The sequence below is a fragment of the Octopus bimaculoides genome, chromosome 23 (genome assembly GCF_046866305.1).
Source record: "Octopus bimaculoides isolate indiv1 chromosome 23, ASM4686630v1, whole genome shotgun sequence".
Taxonomy (NCBI): domain Eukaryota; kingdom Metazoa; phylum Mollusca; class Cephalopoda; order Octopoda; family Octopodidae; genus Octopus; species Octopus bimaculoides.
Genome location: NC_142950.1, coordinates 5,829,076 through 5,852,046, shown reverse-complemented (window position 1 = coordinate 5,852,046; position 22,971 = coordinate 5,829,076). Strand labels below are relative to the sequence as shown.

Here is a 22,971-nt window from a genome sequence, read left to right as displayed (position 1 = left end):
AAAAAAAGAAAAAAAGTACATATATCAAACACTTAACCATGGTAACTACACATACAAGACAGCTTACCATACTAATTAAAAACATCAGATACTCTACCTTGATAAATACAAAATGATCACAGAACAGAATAGCATGAGGCACTTTACAATGATAATTACAATGTGTGATAGATCATGACATTTTGTAATTACTCTAGTCAAATGTCTCACATTCACTATAGTGTGCCTATCCTTTTATGGGCACCAGCTGTTGTGATCATAGGGTATGTATCTTTATGTGGATATCAACAGTTGTGTTCTGGGGTCAATGCATTTCTCTGATTTCTATAGAGTAAATGAAAAATAATTCTTTCTATGGGCTAGGATGATAGTCTACAGTAATGTGGCTTTTCTTTGTTTCCTCAAGGCAAGACACATTTCTTTGAAATTTTTTCTTTTATCCGAGAAGTGAAATTGAGCCAAGTACATCATTTTAACTAACTTCCACTTTTCCATTTCTATGTTTACACGGGCCAAGTGAAGTTTATTGAGGCAAATTTTCTACAGCTAGGTGCCTTTCCAGTCACCAGCCCTTACCTGTTTCCCCATGGCTAGACATGTTTCCACAGAATATTGGAAATGAATGAGACTCATTTACAACAAGCACACAATACTGAAACAAGGAGACACACACACTCACATACATAACATAACATGTGTTAAAACACTTATCCCTCCAGTGTTGTCTTTTTTTTTTTGGTGGAGGTTGGTTTCATTCCTTTTACTATATACATATATGCTTTCAAAATGACCTGAGTACATCTTATCAATGAGCCACAATAATGATATCACTGTCAATAATATTCTTATTTAAAAACAATAAATTTGTACTCTATAAATGTATAGAGTAACCCCTCAGATTAGTATAAAATTGTTTTTCTTATAACTGAACATAAAAACAAGCATATATAGAAAAATTCTGCCTTGTATGTATGTATTGGTATGTATTACAAGAAGCAGCTAAGCTTCTTTCTCTAATGTTTTACATAGTTGAACCTGCACAAGTTAATGTGTGGAAAGCAAAATAGGAATTTTGAAAGAAGTTTCTATAAAACTAGTTTTTAAACACAGAATGGCTGTGGGGAGGGGCACTAGATTAAATAGTAATCAAAGGGGTCCATAGATAAAAAATGCTTGAGAACCCCCGATCTACATGATGACTGAACCTGCTAGAGATAGTAGCCAAATCTCCCATAACATACCACATTTCTGTTAAAAGAAATATGGCATGATAAGAAATTGTCTTAATAGTTAGCACGCCAGGAAAAATGCTTAGTGGTATTCCATCTGTCTTTATGTTTTGAGTTCAAATTCCATTGAGGTCGACTTTGCCTTTCATCCTTTCAGGGTTGATAAATAAAGTACCAGTAGTGTACTAGGGTCGATCTAATCAACTGGCCCCCTGTTCCCCAAAATTTCAGGCCTCTTGCCTAGAGTAGAAAAGATTATTATCATTATTACTATTTCCCATTGCTTTTCCTTTAGCAGGTACCTCTGTTTCAATTAATTATGAGACTAATGGAAAATTTGGTAAAATAACTTTGTCAGTGTTACACTGGTTTTTGGAACATAAATTAACATGAAATTAGTAGACAGTTTAAACTTAGATCACCACTTTAACTACAGGAAGTTTGTCTCCTCAAACCAGAGGTGGCCTAAAAAGAAAAAAACAAAACAAACCAAAAATCACATTGGATAGTGTGATCACAAATACACTGCATTTAAAATGTAATACTAAAAAAAAAAAAAAAAAATGGGATGGTCATAGTTGGGAAGCCTTGTGATTTGAGCTAAATAACAAAGATGTTTGTGCAATGTCTAAATGCTTGTAACATCAGTATCACTGGAGAAAAGCTTAAAAATTCTGTCTTGTGACGTGCTTAGTTCTTAGTATGTTACTGGGTCACAATGATACAGTATGACCTATATCACTATGATGCATGTGTGTGTGTGTATGTGTGTGTGTGTGTATGAGAGAGAGAGAGAGAGAGAGAGAGAGAGAGAGAGAGGAGAGAGAATACACATGTACACATTAGCAAATCCAAGAGTTATCTTTTGATTATCATATTTCTGTCTGCCAGCTTATCATTTTACAACATACTGAAATTTGATGTGCTCCACACACATCTTACAAAATATATGTGTGTGTGTGTGTGTGTGTGTAATTTATGTATAGCAAGATATATACATGTGTGAATGTGTTGGAAGGGAAGTCTTTAAAAGTAGTCTGGTTGCATTAATTTTGAAACAAGAAGTAATAAAAATAGTAAAAAAAAATTACAAACAGAGAAAAAAAAAAGATATCAGAGAAATAATTTTTAATAAAATGTAGCCTCCCCACAAATAAATGATAACAAAAAGCTGCAACAGAAGACATGCAGACTGCTCATAGAATTCCATAATTTGAAACTTACAAAAACCTTCGTAGAAAAAAAACTTCACTCCTGAAATGATAAGTGTTCTGGGTTTTTTTAAGTATATTCAAAACAGGAGTGAGAAATGCATATGAATATGAATATGTATTATATATATATATATATATATATATATATATATATATATATATATATATACATATATATATATACATATGTATATATATAAATATAAACATATATGTATATAAATATAAACATATATATTTATATATAAACATTAACATATATATATATTTATATATACATGCATGTATCTATGTGCGTATGTATGCATATACATACATACACACACACACAACACCACACAGTACTATAACAGAAATGATATGGAGAAAGTTAACTTTTTAATTTCATTTTCAATACATATTTCCTATTGCTGACAAACACAAATATTAACATTCTTTTTCCTGTTTCTCCTTTCTCCAGTGATGCTCACATGTCAACATAGACAGGGTGTCTACATCATGTTGCCATTCTCATTGGAAATCTCTATAATCAACAAGATTCCAGCTATGACCATCACTCCATTTTTTTTTTTCTTACAAGATACAGTGTACTCTGACTACATTATCCAGTGTGTCTTTCCTTTATTTAAGATGGCAGGGTATTATTCGAGTGAGACCTTATTGCTGATTCTAGCATGTCAAACAACTATCTGGAGCAGCAGACCCCAACCTCTTCCACACTACTGACTGGTTTCATGCAAGATGACTTTTCCATGGACAGGAGGATCACGCACATAACAGAGCACAATAAAATGCATAATTCAGTTATTACATATATAATACAGATATCATATACAATATGATGTATAATGCAAAAAACATTTCATAGACTGCGATAGTCAATGAAATAGAAACAGAATTGAAAAATTTATTCTTTCTGTGTAGCCCCATACAAAATGACCCACAGCTGGTTTGTGGCCCAATAGATGGACCCCTTGATCTATAACAGTGGTTCCCAAACTTTTTCGGGCTGCCGCCCCCTTGACACACTGGTTGAAAAACACTGGTGTAGAGGCTTCAGACTCATCTCTGTGTACAGGCTTCAGACTCATAACTGAGTAGAGGCTTCAGACTCATAACTATGTGGAGGCTTCTGACTTATAATCAGATTCAACACAGATCCAAACAATGTTACTTAACACCTTCGTATTCAAATTATTCTGTCAAATGTAATGTTTGTTTATTCACATTGTTCTAAATTAATCATTCATTATCTTGTAACATTGAGATTTCAATGGGACAGGGCTAGATCTGGTCACTTTTAACATAAAACATGTTGAATATTTAAGCCAGATTAAATGCCAAAGAGTTAATCTAGTGTCCCCCTTCTTAACATTAGATTAATTTCTTCCTCTTCAGCCACTGACCTGTAGATGCCAATGCATTTTCTCATCATACTTAGCCATATGCCTAACTAGAAAATGGTATCACAAGACTTGACTACAGGAAGCTATGGCAACACCAAGACAACACATGCCACGTCTGAGGAAGCACTATCTCACTTCCTAAACTGGTCAAAATACCTTGGACAATCACACTTCCTTTTTCTACAAACAACACTCCTCACAAACTTCCTATTATTTACACTGAATTATTTCCAACAACAACAACCACCACTACCACTAGCCAGCTTGAATGCTCTCTAAAAATGACCTACAGTAAGATTAACTGCCCATTGTAGCTGACAGATTTTCCAGCATTATTTCAGTGCCTTGTAGTTGTACCAATGTCTGGAAAGTGATGTCAATGTACGATGTACAAAGAATGAGATCTTCCACTGGAGTTTTTGATTTTAACAACAGTAAGCTGAACCTAAATCAGAAACTATTAAAGGGAAATGTGTTGGAGGAATTGTTCATGCATCAGAAAAAATGCTTCAAGGGATTTTGCTCCAATTCTTTTCATTTCGGTTTCAAATCTCATTGAAGTCAACTATGCTTTTCATCCTTCCAGAGTCGATAACATAAAGCAGCAATCAAGGACTAAGACTGATGTAACTGACTACCTTCTTACCCTAAATTTCAGGCATTGTAGCCATATCAAAAACAATTATTATTGTTATTATTTTCATTATTAAGGCAGCCTTAATAATAATAATCCTTTCTACTATAAGTACAAGGCCTGCAATTTGATGGGAGGGGACTGATTAATTACATCGACCCCAGTGTTTTCATTGATACTTAATTTATCAACCCTAAAAAGATGAAAGGCAAAGTCAACCTTGGCAGAATTTGAACTGAAAATGTAACAACAAGTGAAAAACTGCTTAGCATTTTGCTCAGCATACTAACAGTTTTACCAGCTTGCCGCCTTAATAGTAATAATAATAATAATAATAATAATAATAGACAGACAAAATGCCGCAAAGCTGCCTTAATCGTTAGCATGCCAGGAAAAATGTTTCAAAGCATTTCGTCTGTCTTTACATTCTGAGTTCAAATTCCACCAAGGTCAACTTTGCCTTTCATCCTTTTGGAGTCAATAAATCAAGTACAAGTGATACACTAAGGTCAATATAATCGACCAGTCTCCTCCCCCCCAAATTTCAGGCCTTATGCCTTTAGTAGAAACGTTGTGGTAACAACAAACAAGATGAGGACACATATCCGTCCAATGTAACTAATGTACACAATTCTTCATCTCTAAAATATAGAACAGTATTATCAATATATACAGTTACAATAGGTGCAGGCGTGGCTGTGTGGTTGAGAAAAGTTTGCTCCCCAACCACATTGTTTTGGAGTTCAGTCTCATAGTGCAGCACCTTGGGCAAACCAGAGCTTTGTGAGTGGATTTGGTACAAGGGAAATTAAGGAAGCCATTGTGCATGCATGCACATATGTCTGTATATGTGTCTATGAGTGTATGCTTGTGTCTTCTTGCCTTGGCATTGCATAATGTTTATAAATGAATGTCATTCATTTCCAAGACTGTGAAAACATGTCTGGCCATGAGGAAATATTACCTTGTTTGGAAACAGGTGAATGTTGGTGACAGAGAGGGCATCCGGCTGCAGAGACTTATTGTATCTTATTAAACTCCACTTCACTCATGCAAGCATGTGAAAGTGGACATTAAAACAATGATATAATATGATAATAAATAACAAGCTGTCTAAGACACCAATATACTAGCAAATGGTCAGGTGGTTAAGATACCAATACAATAACATAATTTCTCTGGTGATGCTTAGCAAATATTTGCTTTGCTGAAACAACATTGACCCTGTAAAAATATGAATAAAGACGTTCATAAAATACTTTGTTTTTCAACAAGAAGTTCTTCCATAATTGTGGATTAACATGATTATCAGATCAGAATCTTCCACACACACATATATATATATATATATATATATATATATATATATATAGCAATATATAAATTCATATTGTAATTCAGGTATTATTATGAGGTTTTCCAACAAGACTCAACTCTATTTACATTGCAAATGTGCTTTTAGCATCTCATGTAAATTCAAAACATCATTATTAAGGTGGCAGGCTGGCAGAATTGTTAGTACACCGGGTGAAATGACTAATGGCATTTCATCTGTCCTTATGTTCTGAGTTCAAATTCTGCCAAGGTTGACTTCTTTCATCCTTTCAGGGTCGATGAATTTAATAGCAGTGGAGTACTGGGGTTGATGTAACTGGTTTAACCTTTCACACAAGATTTCAGGCCTAGTGCCCAAAATAGTAAGGATTATTATTATTGTTGTTATTATTAAGGTGGTGAGCTGGCGGAATTGTTAGCATGCCAGACAGAATGATTGGTGGCATTGCATCTGTCGTTACATTCTGATTTCAAATTCTACTGAGGTCAAGTTTGCCTTTCACCCTTTCAGGGTCAATAAAATAAGTACCAGTTGCGCACTGGGGTTGATGTAATCAACTAGTTCCCTCCCTCAAAATTTCAGGCCTTGTGCCTATAATAGAAATTCTCATTCCCTTCCTTTGGTTAGGAAGGGCAGGCATTTTTTATCTGTCTGGTGGCTTTGGCTAAAGAAGTCACATGATGGCTGAGACTGAAGGGGCTGAAGACAGGTGTCTTCCTCTTTGGCTAATCTCTCATCACTTAAAAAGAAAAATGAGGTGTTCCCAGCAAATTTGTTGAAAGGTGGTGGCAAAAGTGGCAAATATCATCCAAGTGATTGGGCCTGCTCTGAGCATGCACCTATGGATTGGAGAAGGGCAGCTGCATGAGGGCAAAGGACACATGCCTTCATGATCAGGGTGACTCTGGTTTTTGTGGGGTTTCAACAAGAGGGGAATTTTTCTTGGAATCTTTTTTTGTTTTCATTTCCTTGTTTACACATTTTTCTTTTTATGTAGCCCCACACAGCAAGGTCCTGTAACATCATTGATTCATTTATCAAACCTTGAGGTTAATAAAGAAAGCATTGTTGTTGTTATTATTGTTATTAATATTTCAAGAGTTTTGCAAGATTTTCCTGAATGATTAAGCATGGCTCTGTGGACTTTGGGTACATGCAATGTTTTGTGTTTTTGGTACTTTGCATAACATGTGTACAGCACCTGGTAATATTATTGTATGCATGTGTATAAGCCCCAGGGTATTCTACCACATGTGTGTGTGTGTGTGCATAGTATGCTTAAAAGTGCTCTCTCCCACGTTTTGTATTTATAAATGAATATGTGGTTGCGTGGGAAGAAGTTTGCTTCCCAACCACATGATTCCAGGTTCAGTCCCACTGCTTGGCACCTTGGACAAGTGTCTTCTATAGCCTTGGGCCAACCAAAGCTTTATGAGTGGATTTAAACTGAAAGAAGCTCATCGTGTGTGTATGTGTGCGTGCGTCTGTGTACCTTTCTACTTGTGTTACCCCCCCCCCCCCCCACTGCTTGTCAACCAATGTTGGTGTGTTTATGTCCTCATAACTTAGCAGTTCAACAAAAGAGTGATAGAAAAAGTACCAAGCTCAAAAGACACAAAAACCCTGGGATCGATTCATATGACTAAAACTCAAGGTGGTGCTCCAGCATGGCCGCAGTCCAATGACTGAAACCAGTAAAAAATAAAAGAAGTCCTACAATACACTACATATTATATATGTGCAGTGTCCAGCAGTTACGATGTGGGTGTATATGTGTTGAATCTTTTACTACTCTATGTGATACATGCATGCAGTACTGAGTGAGTGCTCTTCTCTGTTATACAGACATGTAAGTCCTAGCTTTTGGCTGTGTATTTCTTTGACATTTTTTAAAATCGTTTCCAAGGCAACTATTTGATAATATCATTGCTGTTATTATTGTTGTTATGATTATTATTATTGTTGTTTTTGTGGTTAATTGCAGCTGTTTCTTTATTAGTTCTTTAGTAAGGTTATATGTAGAGAAGTTGCTTTAGAGGTTATATTATAATTAGAGCATTAATTAATGTAGAAAGAAGTCGAGGCCAGAGAAGAAGAGAAGAAAAGCAAGAGGCAAAAATAAAATGTGGATACCCTGCGAAGCCTCATTTTGCTACTGGATCCAATCTAACAGGGAGAGACGGAGAGAGAGAGAGAGACAGTGAGTGATTATATAATATGTTTGTAAAATTACTATTGTTTCTTTGAAGAAAAAAAACATTAAAAATTGAAAAAAATAATGAAATAAAAGAAAAACAAAATTTTTTTTCAAAGATATAAAAAAATTCAAAATTTTACATTTTCTTAGGTTTTATACATCAAAATAATGATTCGTAATCAGTGACATAACTAAAAATGCACCATCTGCAGCAGCCCTTGAGTCTGAATTCCACCCCACTCCATACTGCCACATGCCCTGTTACCCCACCCCTACACAGGCTTATATGGCAGATGCAAAAGTGCTGCTCTCATAAAAGTGCTACCCAGAGCAGGCTGCTTCTTTGCTACACTACTCTTCATAATATCAGAGCACATGCTTTAATGATCCATCTGCATGTTGGCTGAAAGCCTGGGGGCCAATTTGTTTACTTTAGTCATCTTTTTACTCCCAGATATCCCTTGCACAATCTCAGATGCATCCATTATAGGTGCAGAGTGCAGGTACAACTGTGCACTTAAGAAGTTCATTACACAATGACATGGTTCTAGGTTTGATCCCACTGCACCATATATAACCTTAAGGAGATATTTTTTGTACCGTACTCTCAGATCAACTTTAATCTTATCAGTGTCTTAATCTTGTCCCAAGAACAACCTTAATCTTGTTTGCATCTTAATCTTATCTCAGGACAATCTTAATCTTGTCAGCAAAAGTGGGGTCAGTAGAAACCATATGGAACTCTATCAGGTGGACTGTAGGTGTTCTTAACCAGTAAATTCAAACCAATGCCTTGTGTAACATCACCATCTGGTCTTTGAATACTTTTTGTGGAGTCCATTCTGTAGCCAGAATTTAAACCAAGTTTTCAAACTGAAGATATCAAAAATCTTCCTTTCTTTTTTCTCCAAAGTCTTGGAGCACCTTCAAAAACGTCACAAGTCATGCTATGACTCTTTTGAGTAAACCATTAATAAAAGTTTTTTAATCTTTATCTAAGAATTGGCTTTATTACAGACACAATCTGGCTTTCACACTAGTGTAATTAGGTATATTATGGACATAGCATGGCTTCTATTTCACACTGATGTAATTGAGGTCCATTAGAGATAGAACCTGGTATCTCTGACACAACTTGTGTAATAGCTTTATAACAAACATGATCTCGTTTTTGTCACACTAGCGTAATTCATATATATCATCATCATCATCATTATCCATTTAATGTCCTCTTTCCATGCTGGCGTGGATTGGATGGTTTGACAGGAACTGGTAAGGCCAGGAGCCACACAAGGCTCCGTTGTATGTTTTGGCATGTTTTCTACAGCTGGGTGCTCTTCCTTACGTCAACCACTTTACAGAGTGAACTGGGTGCTTTTTACATGGCACCAGCACTGTATAGCGAACTAAATATACAAATAATCTGTTATGCTTTACTTGTCTCAGTCATTCAACTGTGGCCATGCTGGGGCACAGCCATGGAAAATTTTAGTTGAATGAAACAAACCCAGTACTTTTTTCAAGCCTGGTACTTATTCTATCAGTCCCTTTGGCCAAACTGCTAAGTTGTGGGGATGTAAACACACCAGCACCAGTTGCTAAGTTCTGGTAGGGGACGAAAATAGACAAACGCACACACACATACACAATGGGCTTCTTTCAGTTTCCGTCAACCAAATCCATTCACAAGATTTTCATCAGTCTGAGGCTATAGTAGAAAACACTTGTCCAAGGTGCCATGCAGTGGGACTGAACCTAGAACCATGTAGTTGGGAAGCAAACTTCTAACCACCCAACCATGTCTGCACCTACAACAACAACAACAACAACAACAATAATGATGATAATAATAATAATAATAATAATAATAATTCTTTCTTACTTGGCATAATAGTGCAATTGGCTTTGTAACAGACATGATCTGTTTCTGTCACACTAATGGAATTATCATATGTACATAACTGAATAAATAAATGACTATAATTCTAATTTTGGCACAAGGCCAGCAATTTGAGGGGAGGGGTTTACTTGATTGCAGTTATCTGCAGTGCTTCATTAGTACTTTATTTTATCCAACCCAAGGTGGCAAACTGGCAGAAATGTTAGCACACCGGGCAAAATGCTTAGCAGTATTTCGTCAGTCTTTATGTTCTGAGTTCAAATTCCTCCAAGGTCAACCTTGCCTTTCATCCTATCGGGGTCAATAAATTAAGTACCAGTTGTGTACTGAGGAACACAACTAATTGATTGGCCCCCCAAAATTTCGGGCCTAGTGCTTAGAGTAGAAAAGATGAAAAGAGTTAACTTTGGTGAGATTTGATCTCAGAATGTAAAGATCTAGAAGAATTGTGACTTAGCATTTTGTCCAATACATGCCTTTAATAATAATAATATTGACCTTAACCAGTTGAGCATGTCCCTAAGTGGCTGGTGATATGTACATGTATGTATATATGCACTTATATATGTCTATGTATATACACACATATGTGTGTGTTGGATGTGCTTCTTTCATTAATATCTACCAAATCCATTCAGTGTTTTGGTTGGCCCAACACTATAGTAGAAGAGACTAAAGTGCCACACACTGGGACTGAACCTGAGAGCTTGAAGATAGAAAACAAACCTCTTAACCACACAGCCTTGCCTGCACCTTCCACTTTCATCATAGCCTTGTATACACTGGTCTTAACAATAAACCTACAGGCATACCAGGTAGAGCAGCACTTATCATATTCAAGAATATTGGTGATTACATCACCTGATTATGTCAGCCCTGCCCTAGTACATGTTGCTTTAGACCACAAATTTAAGAGCACAGACAGTTAATCATATTGACCCAGCGACTTCACTGGTTCTTATTCTATCCACTACAGAAAGGTATTAGTCTGAGGTGTCACACAATGAGATTGAACCTAAAGTAAACTTCTTGACTACATGCCATGCAAGCAGCCATTTATAATGTCACGTTCTTTCTCAAAGGACACAACACAATGTCTTCCGAAAGAAGCTCTATCAAAGTCCTGTACTTTAATTAATTAATTAACCAACTTACTTCTGTCTCATTAGTGAAAACATTCCTTTTTATTTTTATTTTTATATTAATCTTTAACTGAAGTTTGAAAACTAAACTAAACAAAGTTGTTTTTTTAATGAAATTTAAAGCAAAATATATTTAGCTGAGATGAAAAATTGAGGAAAAATAAAAACAATGAAGTTCAAATGATTTTTAAGTTATTGTTTGGTTTGTTAAAAGAAAATTCCATGGGGGATATTTTTCATTTTTATTTAAATTAAATTTTGATAAGGGTTCATTAAGACTACAGGGATGAAAGGAATTAATTTACAATGGCATTTAAAATACTGTCGTTGAAGTTGTTGTCACAATATTCTGTTCTTGATTTTGGTATAACATTATATTACCATTGTTGTTGTAATCACAGCATTGCACTGTTGTTACAATGTTGCATTATAAGCATTATTTTATGAACAAAAATATGGTTACAATATTTCATTACTCTAACTGTGTTATCATTACTACATGGTTAACATTACAGTTATAATGTTATTGTGTTACAGTAATGTAGTTAACATTATGATATTGTCATTATCATTACAGTTATCATGTAAGACTAGCAGAACTGGCAGACAAACTGTCTTGTAATAATTAGTCGTAAAATTTTAGTCATTTAGTCATGGCAAGTGGCTGTTGGTTAAGAAGCTTGCTTTCCAATCTTGGGTTCAATCCTGATGCATGGCAAAAGCGTCTTGGGCAAGGGTCTTCTATGAGAGCCTTGAGCTAGTCATTACCTAAGGAATGGATTTGATAGATGGAAATTATTATTATTAAGGTGGCAAGCTGGCAGAAGCGTTTGCACGCTGGGCAAGATGCTCAGTGGTATTTCATCCATCCTTACGTTCTGAGTTCAAATTCTGCTGAGGTCAAATTTGCCTTTCATCCTTTCAAGGTAAATGAAATAAATACCAGTTATGCACTGGGGTTGATATGGTCGACTAGCCCCCTCCCCCCAAATTTCAGGCCTTGTGCCTATAGTAGAAAGGATTATTATTATTATTATCATCATTATTATTATTGTTTTGACTCTTTATGCTTTGAGTCCAAATTTCACTGAGGTTGACTTTGCCTTTCATCTTTTCGGGGTCAATAAAATAAGTACCAACTGAACATGGGGAGGGGAAGGTGTGCTATAATCAATTAACCCCCTTCCCTCAAAAAAGTGCAAGCCTTGTGCCAAAAAATTAGAAAGATGCACAGTGGAAAAAATGCTTAGCAGCATCTTATCCACTGAGGTGGACTTTGCCTTTCATCCCTTGAGGGTCGATGAAATAAGTATCAGTTGAACACTGGGGTCAATGTAATAGACTAGCACCCCCCAACCCTGCTCCTATGAAATTGCTGGCCTTGTGCCAAAAATTAGAATTATTGTCATCATCATTATTCTTATTATTATAGCCTATGGTTGTTATACTTGACCACGAAGACACAGTCTTGTTGGTCAAGTACACTTACACAATCAATCATCCAGTTATTCTATTTTATGATTGGAAAAAATTCCCAAATAATAAACAGTGTTTTCAAAAACAAACAAACCAAGAAACAAATGAAAAACCAAAAAAAAAAAAAAAAAATTTAATAAATACACAAATAAAAGTATAAGATTTATGACCATTGAATGGTAGCCACCATCCACTCACCTTGCTGGATTTTCATTGTTGAGGTGTTTATTATTGACATAGCAGTCATTGAGACACCTCTTCCCACTCCTCCTCCCATTAGTTACCCCCCCTCTCTCTCTTTTGAACTAAAGAGTTACTCTGAGTGACTTGCAATACAACTTATATTCAAAGAGAATTTTCAAACCAAATGCCATATTGGATATCAATTAATCAAATATCATAATATGTTAAGTAAAATTTCTGTGTTCAGCTTTCAGACTTGAATCATGCATAGCAGCAGCAGCAGTAGTAGCCTCAGTAGCAGCAGCAGTAGTGAGTCTCAAAAAAAAAAAAAAAATATATAGAACTTGTAAAACTGCTGCTTCTAATCTAAACAATTATCCAATATTTCAGCCGTAAAAATCCACAATAATTATCATCAATTACTATCAGCACTTGCCTCAAAAGCATCATCATCATCGTGGCACTCCGTTGGTTACGATGACAAGGGTTCCAGTTGATCCAATCAACGGAACAGCCTGCTCGTGAAATTAACGTGCAAGTGGCTGAGCACTCCACAGACACGTGTACCCTTAAAATAGTTCTCGGGGAGATCCAGCGTGACACAGAGTGTGACAAGGCTGACCTTTGAAATACAGGTACAACTCATTTTTGCCAGTTGAGTGGACTGGAGCAACATGAAATAAAGTGTCTTGCTCAAGGACCCAATGCACCACCAGGAATCAAACTCACGACCTTACAATCGTGAGCCAAATACCCTAACTACTAAGCTACACACCTTCTATGATAAATGACAAAGGGTCTGTTTGTATAGGGTCATTTATTTCCTGTTCCTCTCTGTATAACCATGTCCAGACTGTTTGTTGTTGTTAGAATGACAAGGTTACAGGTGAGGGCTGGCATCAGAAAGGATGTCTGGCCACATAATATCTCTGCCCCAACTTACTCTCATTGGACCCATACAAGCATAGAAAAATAGATGTTAAAACAATGACCATGCACACACACACACACACACACACACACACACAGCTTATTGTCTATCAAAATTTCACTAACAAGGTTTTTGTTAAGCTGACATTATGGAAAGAGACTTTGAAGAAGACGCTTCCCTGAAAGACTGAATCCAGAACCGAGTGGGTTGCTAACGACCAGTTAAATATGTTAACACTAATTGACCTATTGCATGATTATAAACTGAGGAACTTCTACCGCTGTCACCACTACTACTACTACCACTACCACCACTACTATTATTGATGCCACTGCTGCTGTTACTACTACTACTACTGCAGCTGCTTCTACAACTACAACTACTACTGCTACTACAACAACTACTACTACTATTACTGCTGCTGCTACTGCTGCTGCTACTACTACTAAAACTGCTGCTGCTACTGCTACTACTACTACTACTACTACTACTAAAACTACTGCTGCCTCTATTACTAATGATACTACTACTATTACTGATACTGCTGCTGCTGCTACTACTACTACTACTATAATGACAAATGTTGAATATGAGAAGATGATGAAGTAGAACTGCAATGAAATTTGCCTCATTAGAAAGTGCTGGTTGGCTGGTCGGGTGGCTGGTTGATTTACCTTTACCATGCAGTAGTAGTAGTATTATCATCCTAAATGAAGTGGATGAAATGTAAAACTAACAAATTTCAAGATTTCAGGGCATCTTTCTTTCAGTTTGATGAAATACATTAATTAAAACAACTAAATGTTTCCTATTTCAGTATCTAATCAACAAGAAATAATAGAACATTCTTTGATTTTTTTTTAATATTCTTTGTTTTTTTTTTTGTCAAAACCTCTCCCACAATTATTAACTTTTTTTTTTTACCTTTTCTGCAAAAAAAAAAAAAAAAAAAATTGATATTTAAGAAAGAGATATTAATTTTCTATAAGTTATTAAGCTTGGCTAATTATTTATAATTAGTAAATTACATGAATACAATCAATGAAAATGATTTTAATTCATGAGAAATCAACGGCAAGATTTTTCTAAGCAGCAGCATGAATGTTTAAACTAAAAAGAAAATAATAATAATAATAATAATAATAATAATAATAATAATGATAATAATAATAATACAAAATCCAACGAAATGAAAGAAAAGTAGAAATGCAGAAAAGCCTTGCATGTACTCACAGAGCTTACTTCAACTGTGTTCCTGCTGAGACTACGTAAACTCAAAGCACGGCTACGTAAACTGCTGCAAAAGACAAATTTGCGTTTTGTTTCTCTTTAAATCAGAATCAAACAATAACAGATTCAATATTCTATTTTATTTGTTTCATTTTTTATTTCTTTTTTTTAAAATTTTTACATTGGCAACAATAATTTATTCAACAATATTTTCTGATGGTTAAGACAAATAATAATGATGATGATAATGGTTTCAAATTTCGGTACAAGGCCATAATAATGATAATAATAATTATAACAACAACAATAATAAAATAATAATAATAATAATAACAACAACAACAAGAGCACTTAGAGAGAGTGCAAACCTCCACCAAAGCAACACCAACATCCTCTCAATGATTGGCCAGAGATGATTTTTAAAATGAGAATATTTGAAATAAACTCAACTGCACTCACAAATGAGAATACTAAAAATGAACCCAACCGCTCTCAAAAATTAAGTAAAAAAACAGGAAAAATAAACCAGAATCCTTGTCCAGTACCAGATTGATCCCAAAATCTAATCAGTTTGTGCCAGTCAGGAGGCCAAACATCTCTGAAAGTTTCATCTGAATCCATCCAGCGGTTCTTGAGATACCTTGTCCATGCACAGACAAACAAACAAATGCGGTTGAAAGCAATACTTCCACCTTACAACAACAAGGCACACTCCAGAAAAGGTTTCAGAAAATGAATAATAACTTACATAGAACTAAGAAGCAACTCCCAATGCACAATGTGTGCCACCTTAAAAGTGATATCAATAGGCTCAACCTACCAAGAAAAGAAGAAGGCAGAACTCAGAAATGTAAAGATACCGAGCATTTTGTCAGGTGTGCTAATAATTCTGTCAAGCTCACTGCCTTCATAATGGTTTCAAATTTTGACACAAGGCCAACAATTTCAGGGAGGGGGTAAGTGGATTACATTGACCCCAGTGCTCAACAGGTACTGATTTTATCAACCCTGAAGGGATGAAAGGCAAAGTTGACCCCAGTAGCATTTGAAATCAGAATGTAAAGTCAGGAGAAATGCTGCTAAGCATTTTTTCCAGTACAGTAATGCCAGTACACTGCCTTAATAATAACCAATTTTTGCCAAGGACCACCAAGAAAGAAAAATAAAATGCCTCCTAATCAAAATATCAGTCACAACAGATGACGATGACTCTCTAAAATGAAATGGAGAAACATTCAAAACACAAAAATCTAGGAATAGAAATAACGTCATATGTGGGCCCTGAAAAACAGAAACAATCCCTATAATAATAGATGGTTTAGTGTGATCTAAAAGCATAGACAAATGCATAACCAAAACACCAAAACTTATGAATATATATAACATACAGAAAATAGCACTGCTTGGCATCACACACAGATCTTATGCAGAGCACTTTCAAATACAGTAAAAATAACAACACCAAAACAATACCCAACAGCATGTATCTAAGACACGCACAGCTGTGCTTGGTAGTGCAGTGAATGCACGCAATAAAAATAAGACTGCTTTAGTATAATAATAATAATAATAATAATGATGATGATGATAGAGAACAAAGAACTTTGTACTTTGAGGATATTAAACCTGCATTTATGACATGAAGATATAAAAATCAAGATATGTTTGTAGTAAGAGAACATCAAACCTACATATAATTTATAGCAAGAAGGCATCAAACATACAGATATATATATATTTATTATGACAAAAGAATACCAAAACTAAAACATATTTTATGGTAATAGGATATCAAAACGAGAAATCTAAATTTCATTTTTTTTTTTAAATGTGTAAAATTTATAATGTCTTTATTTATTATGAATATTTAGAGCGAAAATTATGGAGTTAGATAATAAAATGTAATAAATTATTTAAATCAAACATTAATTTGTAAATTGGGAAAGCATAAACAAACAGTGTAGAAGAAAGATAAATGATAATTCTATTATATCAGGAAAATATATTTTTTTTAAAATGTTGTATTTCAGGAATGACCTTTCAATTCCAATTGTATTAAATTGTATAAAATACCAAACTTAGAAGAAAATATAACAAAACATTAATGAGAGAAAAAAATTGATTTTAGACATAAATTATGTGAGAATTAAAGTAATGTTTTTTCTATGCACACTAATGTTAAATTCTCCCCATGTTGAATAGTTTGGGTTATTTTTGAAGATTTGTGGGTGATAAACAAATAGTTCCTCAACAGAATTGAAAGCAAATAAAAAGAAGTAATAATGGTTTATTGTTGGAATCAAGGAGGGAAAAATGATTCGTTGATAAAATTGGGGACACAAAAAAAAAAAAAATAATAATGATAATATAGTTTTCGTTGAAAGTGAAGGAGAAACATTGTTTATTGATTGAATTTAATGAAAAATCAAAACAAGAGGTTTATATTGCTGGGATTGAGGTAAAAAAAAAAAAAAAAGTAAATACTTTATCAAAAGATTTTGGGAAGACAAAAACAATAGTTTATGACTGGAAATGGGGCAAAAATAAATCAAATAATTTATCACTGGAAATGAAGCTTAGAGGGAGGGGTTATTGTTGGAATTGAGGGCAAAAAACAAATAGTCTATCACTAATAATTTTATCTAAATTAGCACAAGGCCAGCACTTTTAAAGGGAAGGGGAAGTCCATTATATCGACCTCAGTGCTTAACTGATACTTATTTCATTGACCCTTAAAAGATGAAAGACAAAGCTGACACTGGCAGGACTTGAACTCAGAATGTTGTGAGCTGGAAGAAATGCTGCTTAATATTTTGTATGATGCACCAAAAATTTTGCCAACTCACTGCCTTTAAATAGTTTATCACAAATAATGATCTTAAATACTGCAAAATATATAATCTCTGGAGAGGTCAAGCCTACCTTTGATCTGAGAAAGCTGGACTTCCATATCGTGCGGTGAGGAGCTGGCTTCGTAGACGGAGATAATCTCTTCTGACATTGGGATCCCGCTGAAATTAGAGATAAATGCTACAGTTGAATATGTATCTCAGAAAAAAAATTACATGGCTGTTTGGTAAGAAATTTGCTTCCCAACCACATGGTTCCAGGTTCAGTCCCACTGCGTGGCACCTTGAGCGAATATCTTCTACTATAGCCACAAGCCAACCAAAGTCTTGTGGGTAGATTTGGTAGAAGGAAACTGAAAGAAGCCTATCGTATTTATACATGTGTGTGTGTGTGTTTATACCCATAATCTTTTAACAACTGGTGTTGGTTTGTTTATGTCCCCATGACATAGTAATTCAACAAAAAGAGACTGATAGATTAAGTACCAGGCTTTAGAAAAAAAAAAGTGCTGGGGTTGATTTGTTGAACTCAACCCTTCAACTTGGAGCCTCAGCATGGCCATAGTCCTATGACTGAAATAACTGGCACTCCGTCGGTCATGACGACGAGGGTTCTAGTTGATCTGATCAATGGAACAGCTTACTCATGAAGTTAATGCGTAAGTGTCTGAGTACTCCACAGATGTATGTACCCTTAACGTAGTTCTCAGGAAAATTTAATGTGACACAGAATGTGACAAGGCTGGCTCTTTTGAAATGCAGGAACTACTCATCTTTGCCAGCTGAGTGGACTGGAGCAATGTGAAATAAAGTGTCTTGCTCAAGGACACAATGCTTCGCCGAGAATTGAACTCGTGGCCTTACAATCATGAGCCAAATGCCCTAACCACTAAGCCATGTGCCTTCACAATGACTAAAATACATAAACGAGAAAACAACATTGGTTAAGTGGTGTGAGACAAACACAAAGACACACACACACATATGCATGCATGCAGGCATACATAAAAGAGAACATTTATGATGAATTAATGCAGACCTTAGAACTCTTGTACCCTGACTACAAATTCTCATTTGTAGCCATCATCGTTAGGTGCATTAGGCTATGTACCTACAAATTTACACAAAAACCTAGAAATACTAGGTTACCAACTCGGCTGAAACCGGCTCTCGCTCTGAGTACAAATGTCTTGTTTTCATAAGTTTTGAATTAGAATCTTCCACCAAACCTTAGTCACAATATAAGTTCCTAACACCAGCTGAATGATAACTAAGTTATTTTACTAAATTCTTTGTTTTATTTAAAATTAATTGAAAGAAACAGAGAGCATCTCAAAATAAATACAGTAACAAAGGGGTCAAGAAGCACCTAAACAGAACTCAAAGAAATACATACATACATCTGCAAGATGGACTCCCTCATGGATTCCATCTAGCAAATTTATATACAAGGCATTGATCAGCCTGGGGTTATAGTAGAAAACACTTGCCAAAGGTGCTGTGCAGTGGAATCGAACCCTAAACTACACAGTTGCAAAGCAAACTTGCTAACCACACAGCCATGCCTTGACCTACCTGTTGTTCTCGACAGGAAATAATGAAAATAGTGTACTTATAGAACGTGGGAAGATTTTTTTTTTTTTTTTTTGAGTAAAATGGTGAAAGGAAGAGGAGGTGATATTAGTGTGGTTAACATTATGCTGAAAATACTGAATGACATGTTACACTTTGACTTAAAACATGGGTGGTTACCAAAATGAACTTGAGACTGAAGTAGACAGTCAGACTTGCAGAGCTGTCTCACCATTTTATTTATCTATTTATCTATTTTTCATACTGTCTCACCAGAAGTAGTTCTTGAATAGGTGTAGAAATGGTGGTGCCAGCAAGTTCAATAAACTAACAACAGCTGACTGACTGTTTGACTGACTGACTAGATTGCTGGCTGGCTGACTGGATGGTATAATTTAAAAGCAATGTAATGGTAGAAAAAAAATGATGTAGGAAGGTTCTGAAAACTCATTAGTGCTTGAGGTTTATCGGTGAAGGAGGATCTTGTTGTTTCTAATAATAATAAGTGTAGTGCAGAGAATGGCTTAGGTCTTCTAATGCCTTTTCTAAAGTGGCAGGCAGCTGATGATATTCTTAAAAATATCTTTTTTTCTTTTACTTGTTTCAGTCTGTGGCTGTACTGGGGCACCATCTTGAAGAATTTTAATAAACGAATTGACCCCAGTACCTTTTCTTTTGTCGAAGCTTGGTACTCATTCTATTGGCTTCTTTTGCTGAATCGCTACGTTATGGGGACATAAACATACCAACACTGGTTGTCAGGTGGTGGTGGAGGACAAACAAAGACACATGCCTCCTTTCAGTCTTGTCTACCAAATGCACTCACAAGACTTTGGACAGCCTGGGTCCACCAGAATAAAACAGTAAACAAAGAGGCCCACAGATAAAAAATGGTTGAGAACCACTGATTCAAACCTTTTATCAGTTCTCAATTTTTTAGTCCATCAGTATAACAATAACAGTAATATTCGGGGAAAAAAATGGAATTTATTGTGATATTACTTATGGAGAATTATACAAAGAAAATAAAAAGTAGCAAAGAGATAGTGATGGGGTGTGCAATCTGAATAGAAGTGGGTGGGGGCGAGGATAGCATGGAACAAAGCCAAACACTTAAGCTTTGCAGACAGCTTCATATATACATGTGTGTGTGTGTGTGTGTGTGTGTGTGTGTGCACACAAATGTTGGAATTAGAACATGCATTACTCCAATTGTTTGATTTTGTTTTCCTTACTTCCCCGCCCTGCATCTCGGAATAAATTCTAGCAGAAATTGTCAGATTAAGAACGGCCACTAATCAAGAATTACTGAGCTTATATGTCATCAAACGATGCCTATATATACATTTACAGTAAAGGCAACAACCCACAATGTATATAAAGACTTTATTATAGTTATTATCATCATCATCATCATCATTATTATTATTACTACTTGTGTGAGGGTGGAACGCAGCTTAGTGTAGTTAGCAGCCAACTGCAATTGTAACTGAAGCCAGGAGATAATATTTGTCGACAGAGCATATATAGCTGCCTATCTAAGGAATTCTAATAAAAACATAACACAGAATGGTTGTTTGTTTATAAACTTTTTTGTTAAAATAAAGGGTCAGAACACAACCCCAATGCACCCCCACTCCCCAGGCACACCACACACACACACACACACATACACATAAAAAAGGTAAAAGAAAAGAAGTATAATCTTTTAGTTTTTACTTGTTTCAGTTGTTAGATTGCGGCCATGCTGGGATTGTATGTGTTTGTCCGTACCATCACTTGACAACCAGTGTTGGTTTGTTTACGTCCTCTTAACTTAGTTTAGTAAAAAGAACTGAAAAATAAGTACTGAGATCAATTTGTTTGGCTAAAGAATTCAAAGGGATGACCCAGCATGGCTGCAGTCTGATAACTGAAAGAAGCTAATATATAAATAGTATAAAAGAACGAAAATCCACACAGTTTTAATATATCTTATAAGTGAAAGAGTATTGTGTTTGTCGACCGGTTTCACTTTTGCTAATCATGACACTGAAATTATTGTAATTATTGTAAATCTTCCTAAGAAAATACAAAATTATTATAATTTCAAAGTCCTTATTAGCGAAAGTGAAACTGGTCGACAAACACAATACTCTTTCATTTATAAAATATATTAAAACTATGTAAACTGTGCATTTTCCTTCTTTTATACTATATATATCGTTTTCACATTACAACTCACTACGTGGGGATAATCGAAATTCTCTTCTTCCTTTTTTGCTACTATGCATGTGTGTGTGTGTGTGTGTGTGTGTGTGTGTGTGCGTGCGTAGTTGAAATTTACAGAAAAACAATAGATGAAGACAGGTGTATAAACAACAAGCAGGTGTATTAGTTTGACGCTCAGGAAGGTGAGAAAGTCTTTTATGTTTCAAGCCTACGCTCTTCAGCAGAAAGGAACACAAGGAAATAAACAGAGAGAGAATAAAAAGATTTGCGGGGTAAGCGGCCAATCATGGTGACTGGCTGGACAAAGGTAGACATGAGAACTAGGAAGAAGGGGAGATAATAAAGTATTAGTAATCCCAAAACGAAGTTGTTTGCGTATTTAACTTGCTTGTTTTCGTATTTCATGTTGTTTACAGTTAGTGACATCCTGTACCTATATATACATATGTAAATATATATATATTATTTATATAATTATTTAATTGAATGGCATGCATCCATTTCCATGTATGTATGTGTGTATGTATATATATGTATATATGTGTGAGTATATATATATATATATATATATATATATATATATATATAAATATATATATATATCATCATCATCATCATCATCGTTTAACGTCCGCTTTCCATGCTAGCATGGGTTGGACGATTTGACTGAGGACTGGTGAAACCGGATGGCAACACCAGGCTCCAGTCTGATTTGGCAGAGTTTCTACAGCTGGATGCCCTTCCTAACGCCAACCACTCAGAGAGTGTAGTGGGTGCTTTTACGTGTCACCCGCACGAAAACGGCCACGCTCGAAATGGTGTCTTTTATGTGCCACCCGCACAAGCCAGTCCAGGGGCACTGGCAACGATCTCGCTCGAAAATCCTACAGGAGCCAGTCAGGCGGTACTGGCAACGGCCACGCTCAAAATGGTGCATCTCATGTGCCACCCGCACAAGAACCAGTCCAGGGGCACTGGCAACGATCTTACTTGGCTTGCCGGGTCTTCTCACGCACAGCCCATTTCCAAAGGTCTCGGTCCGTAGTCATCGCCTCGGTGAGGCCCAATGTACGAAGGTCTTGCCTCACCACCTCAGCCCAGGTCTTCCTGGGCCTACCTCTTCCACGGGTTCCCTCAACTGTTAGGGTGTGGCACTTTTTCACGCAGCTATCCTCCTCCATTCTCACCACATGTCCATACCAGCGCAATCGTCTCTCTTGCACGCCACAACTGATGCTTCTAATGTTCAGCTTTTCTCTCAAGATACTTACACTCTGACGGGTATTCACATTGACATTACACATCCAACGGAGCATACTGGCTTCATTCCTTGCGAGCTTACGTATGTCCTCAGCAGTTACAGCCCATGTTTCACTGCCATGTAGCATGGTTGTTCGTACGCATGCGTCATACAGTCTGCCTTTTACTCTGAGTGAGAGTCCCTTTGTCGCCAGCAGGGGT

General features: G+C 35.8%; 1 protein-coding gene across 2 annotated transcripts in view; it reads right to left on the bottom strand.

Moving 5' to 3' along the window:
* LOC106871344 (WD repeat-containing protein 13) overlaps positions 1 to 22,971 on the bottom strand; it is a 199,166-nt gene that overhangs the window by 99,333 nt on the left and 76,862 nt on the right. The window contains exons 3-5 of one of the 2 annotated variants that reach the window (XM_089340183.1): positions 17,801 to 17,889; positions 14,882 to 14,945; positions 7,953 to 7,985 (exon numbers count right to left, since the gene is read on the bottom strand). In XM_089340183.1, coding sequence (XP_089196309.1) covers positions 7,953 to 7,985; positions 14,882 to 14,945; positions 17,801 to 17,889 — 186 coding nt within the window. The remainder of the gene's footprint in view (positions 1 to 7,952; positions 7,986 to 14,881; positions 14,946 to 17,800; positions 17,890 to 22,971) is intronic. The other variant, XM_089340184.1, reaches the window with a different exon arrangement.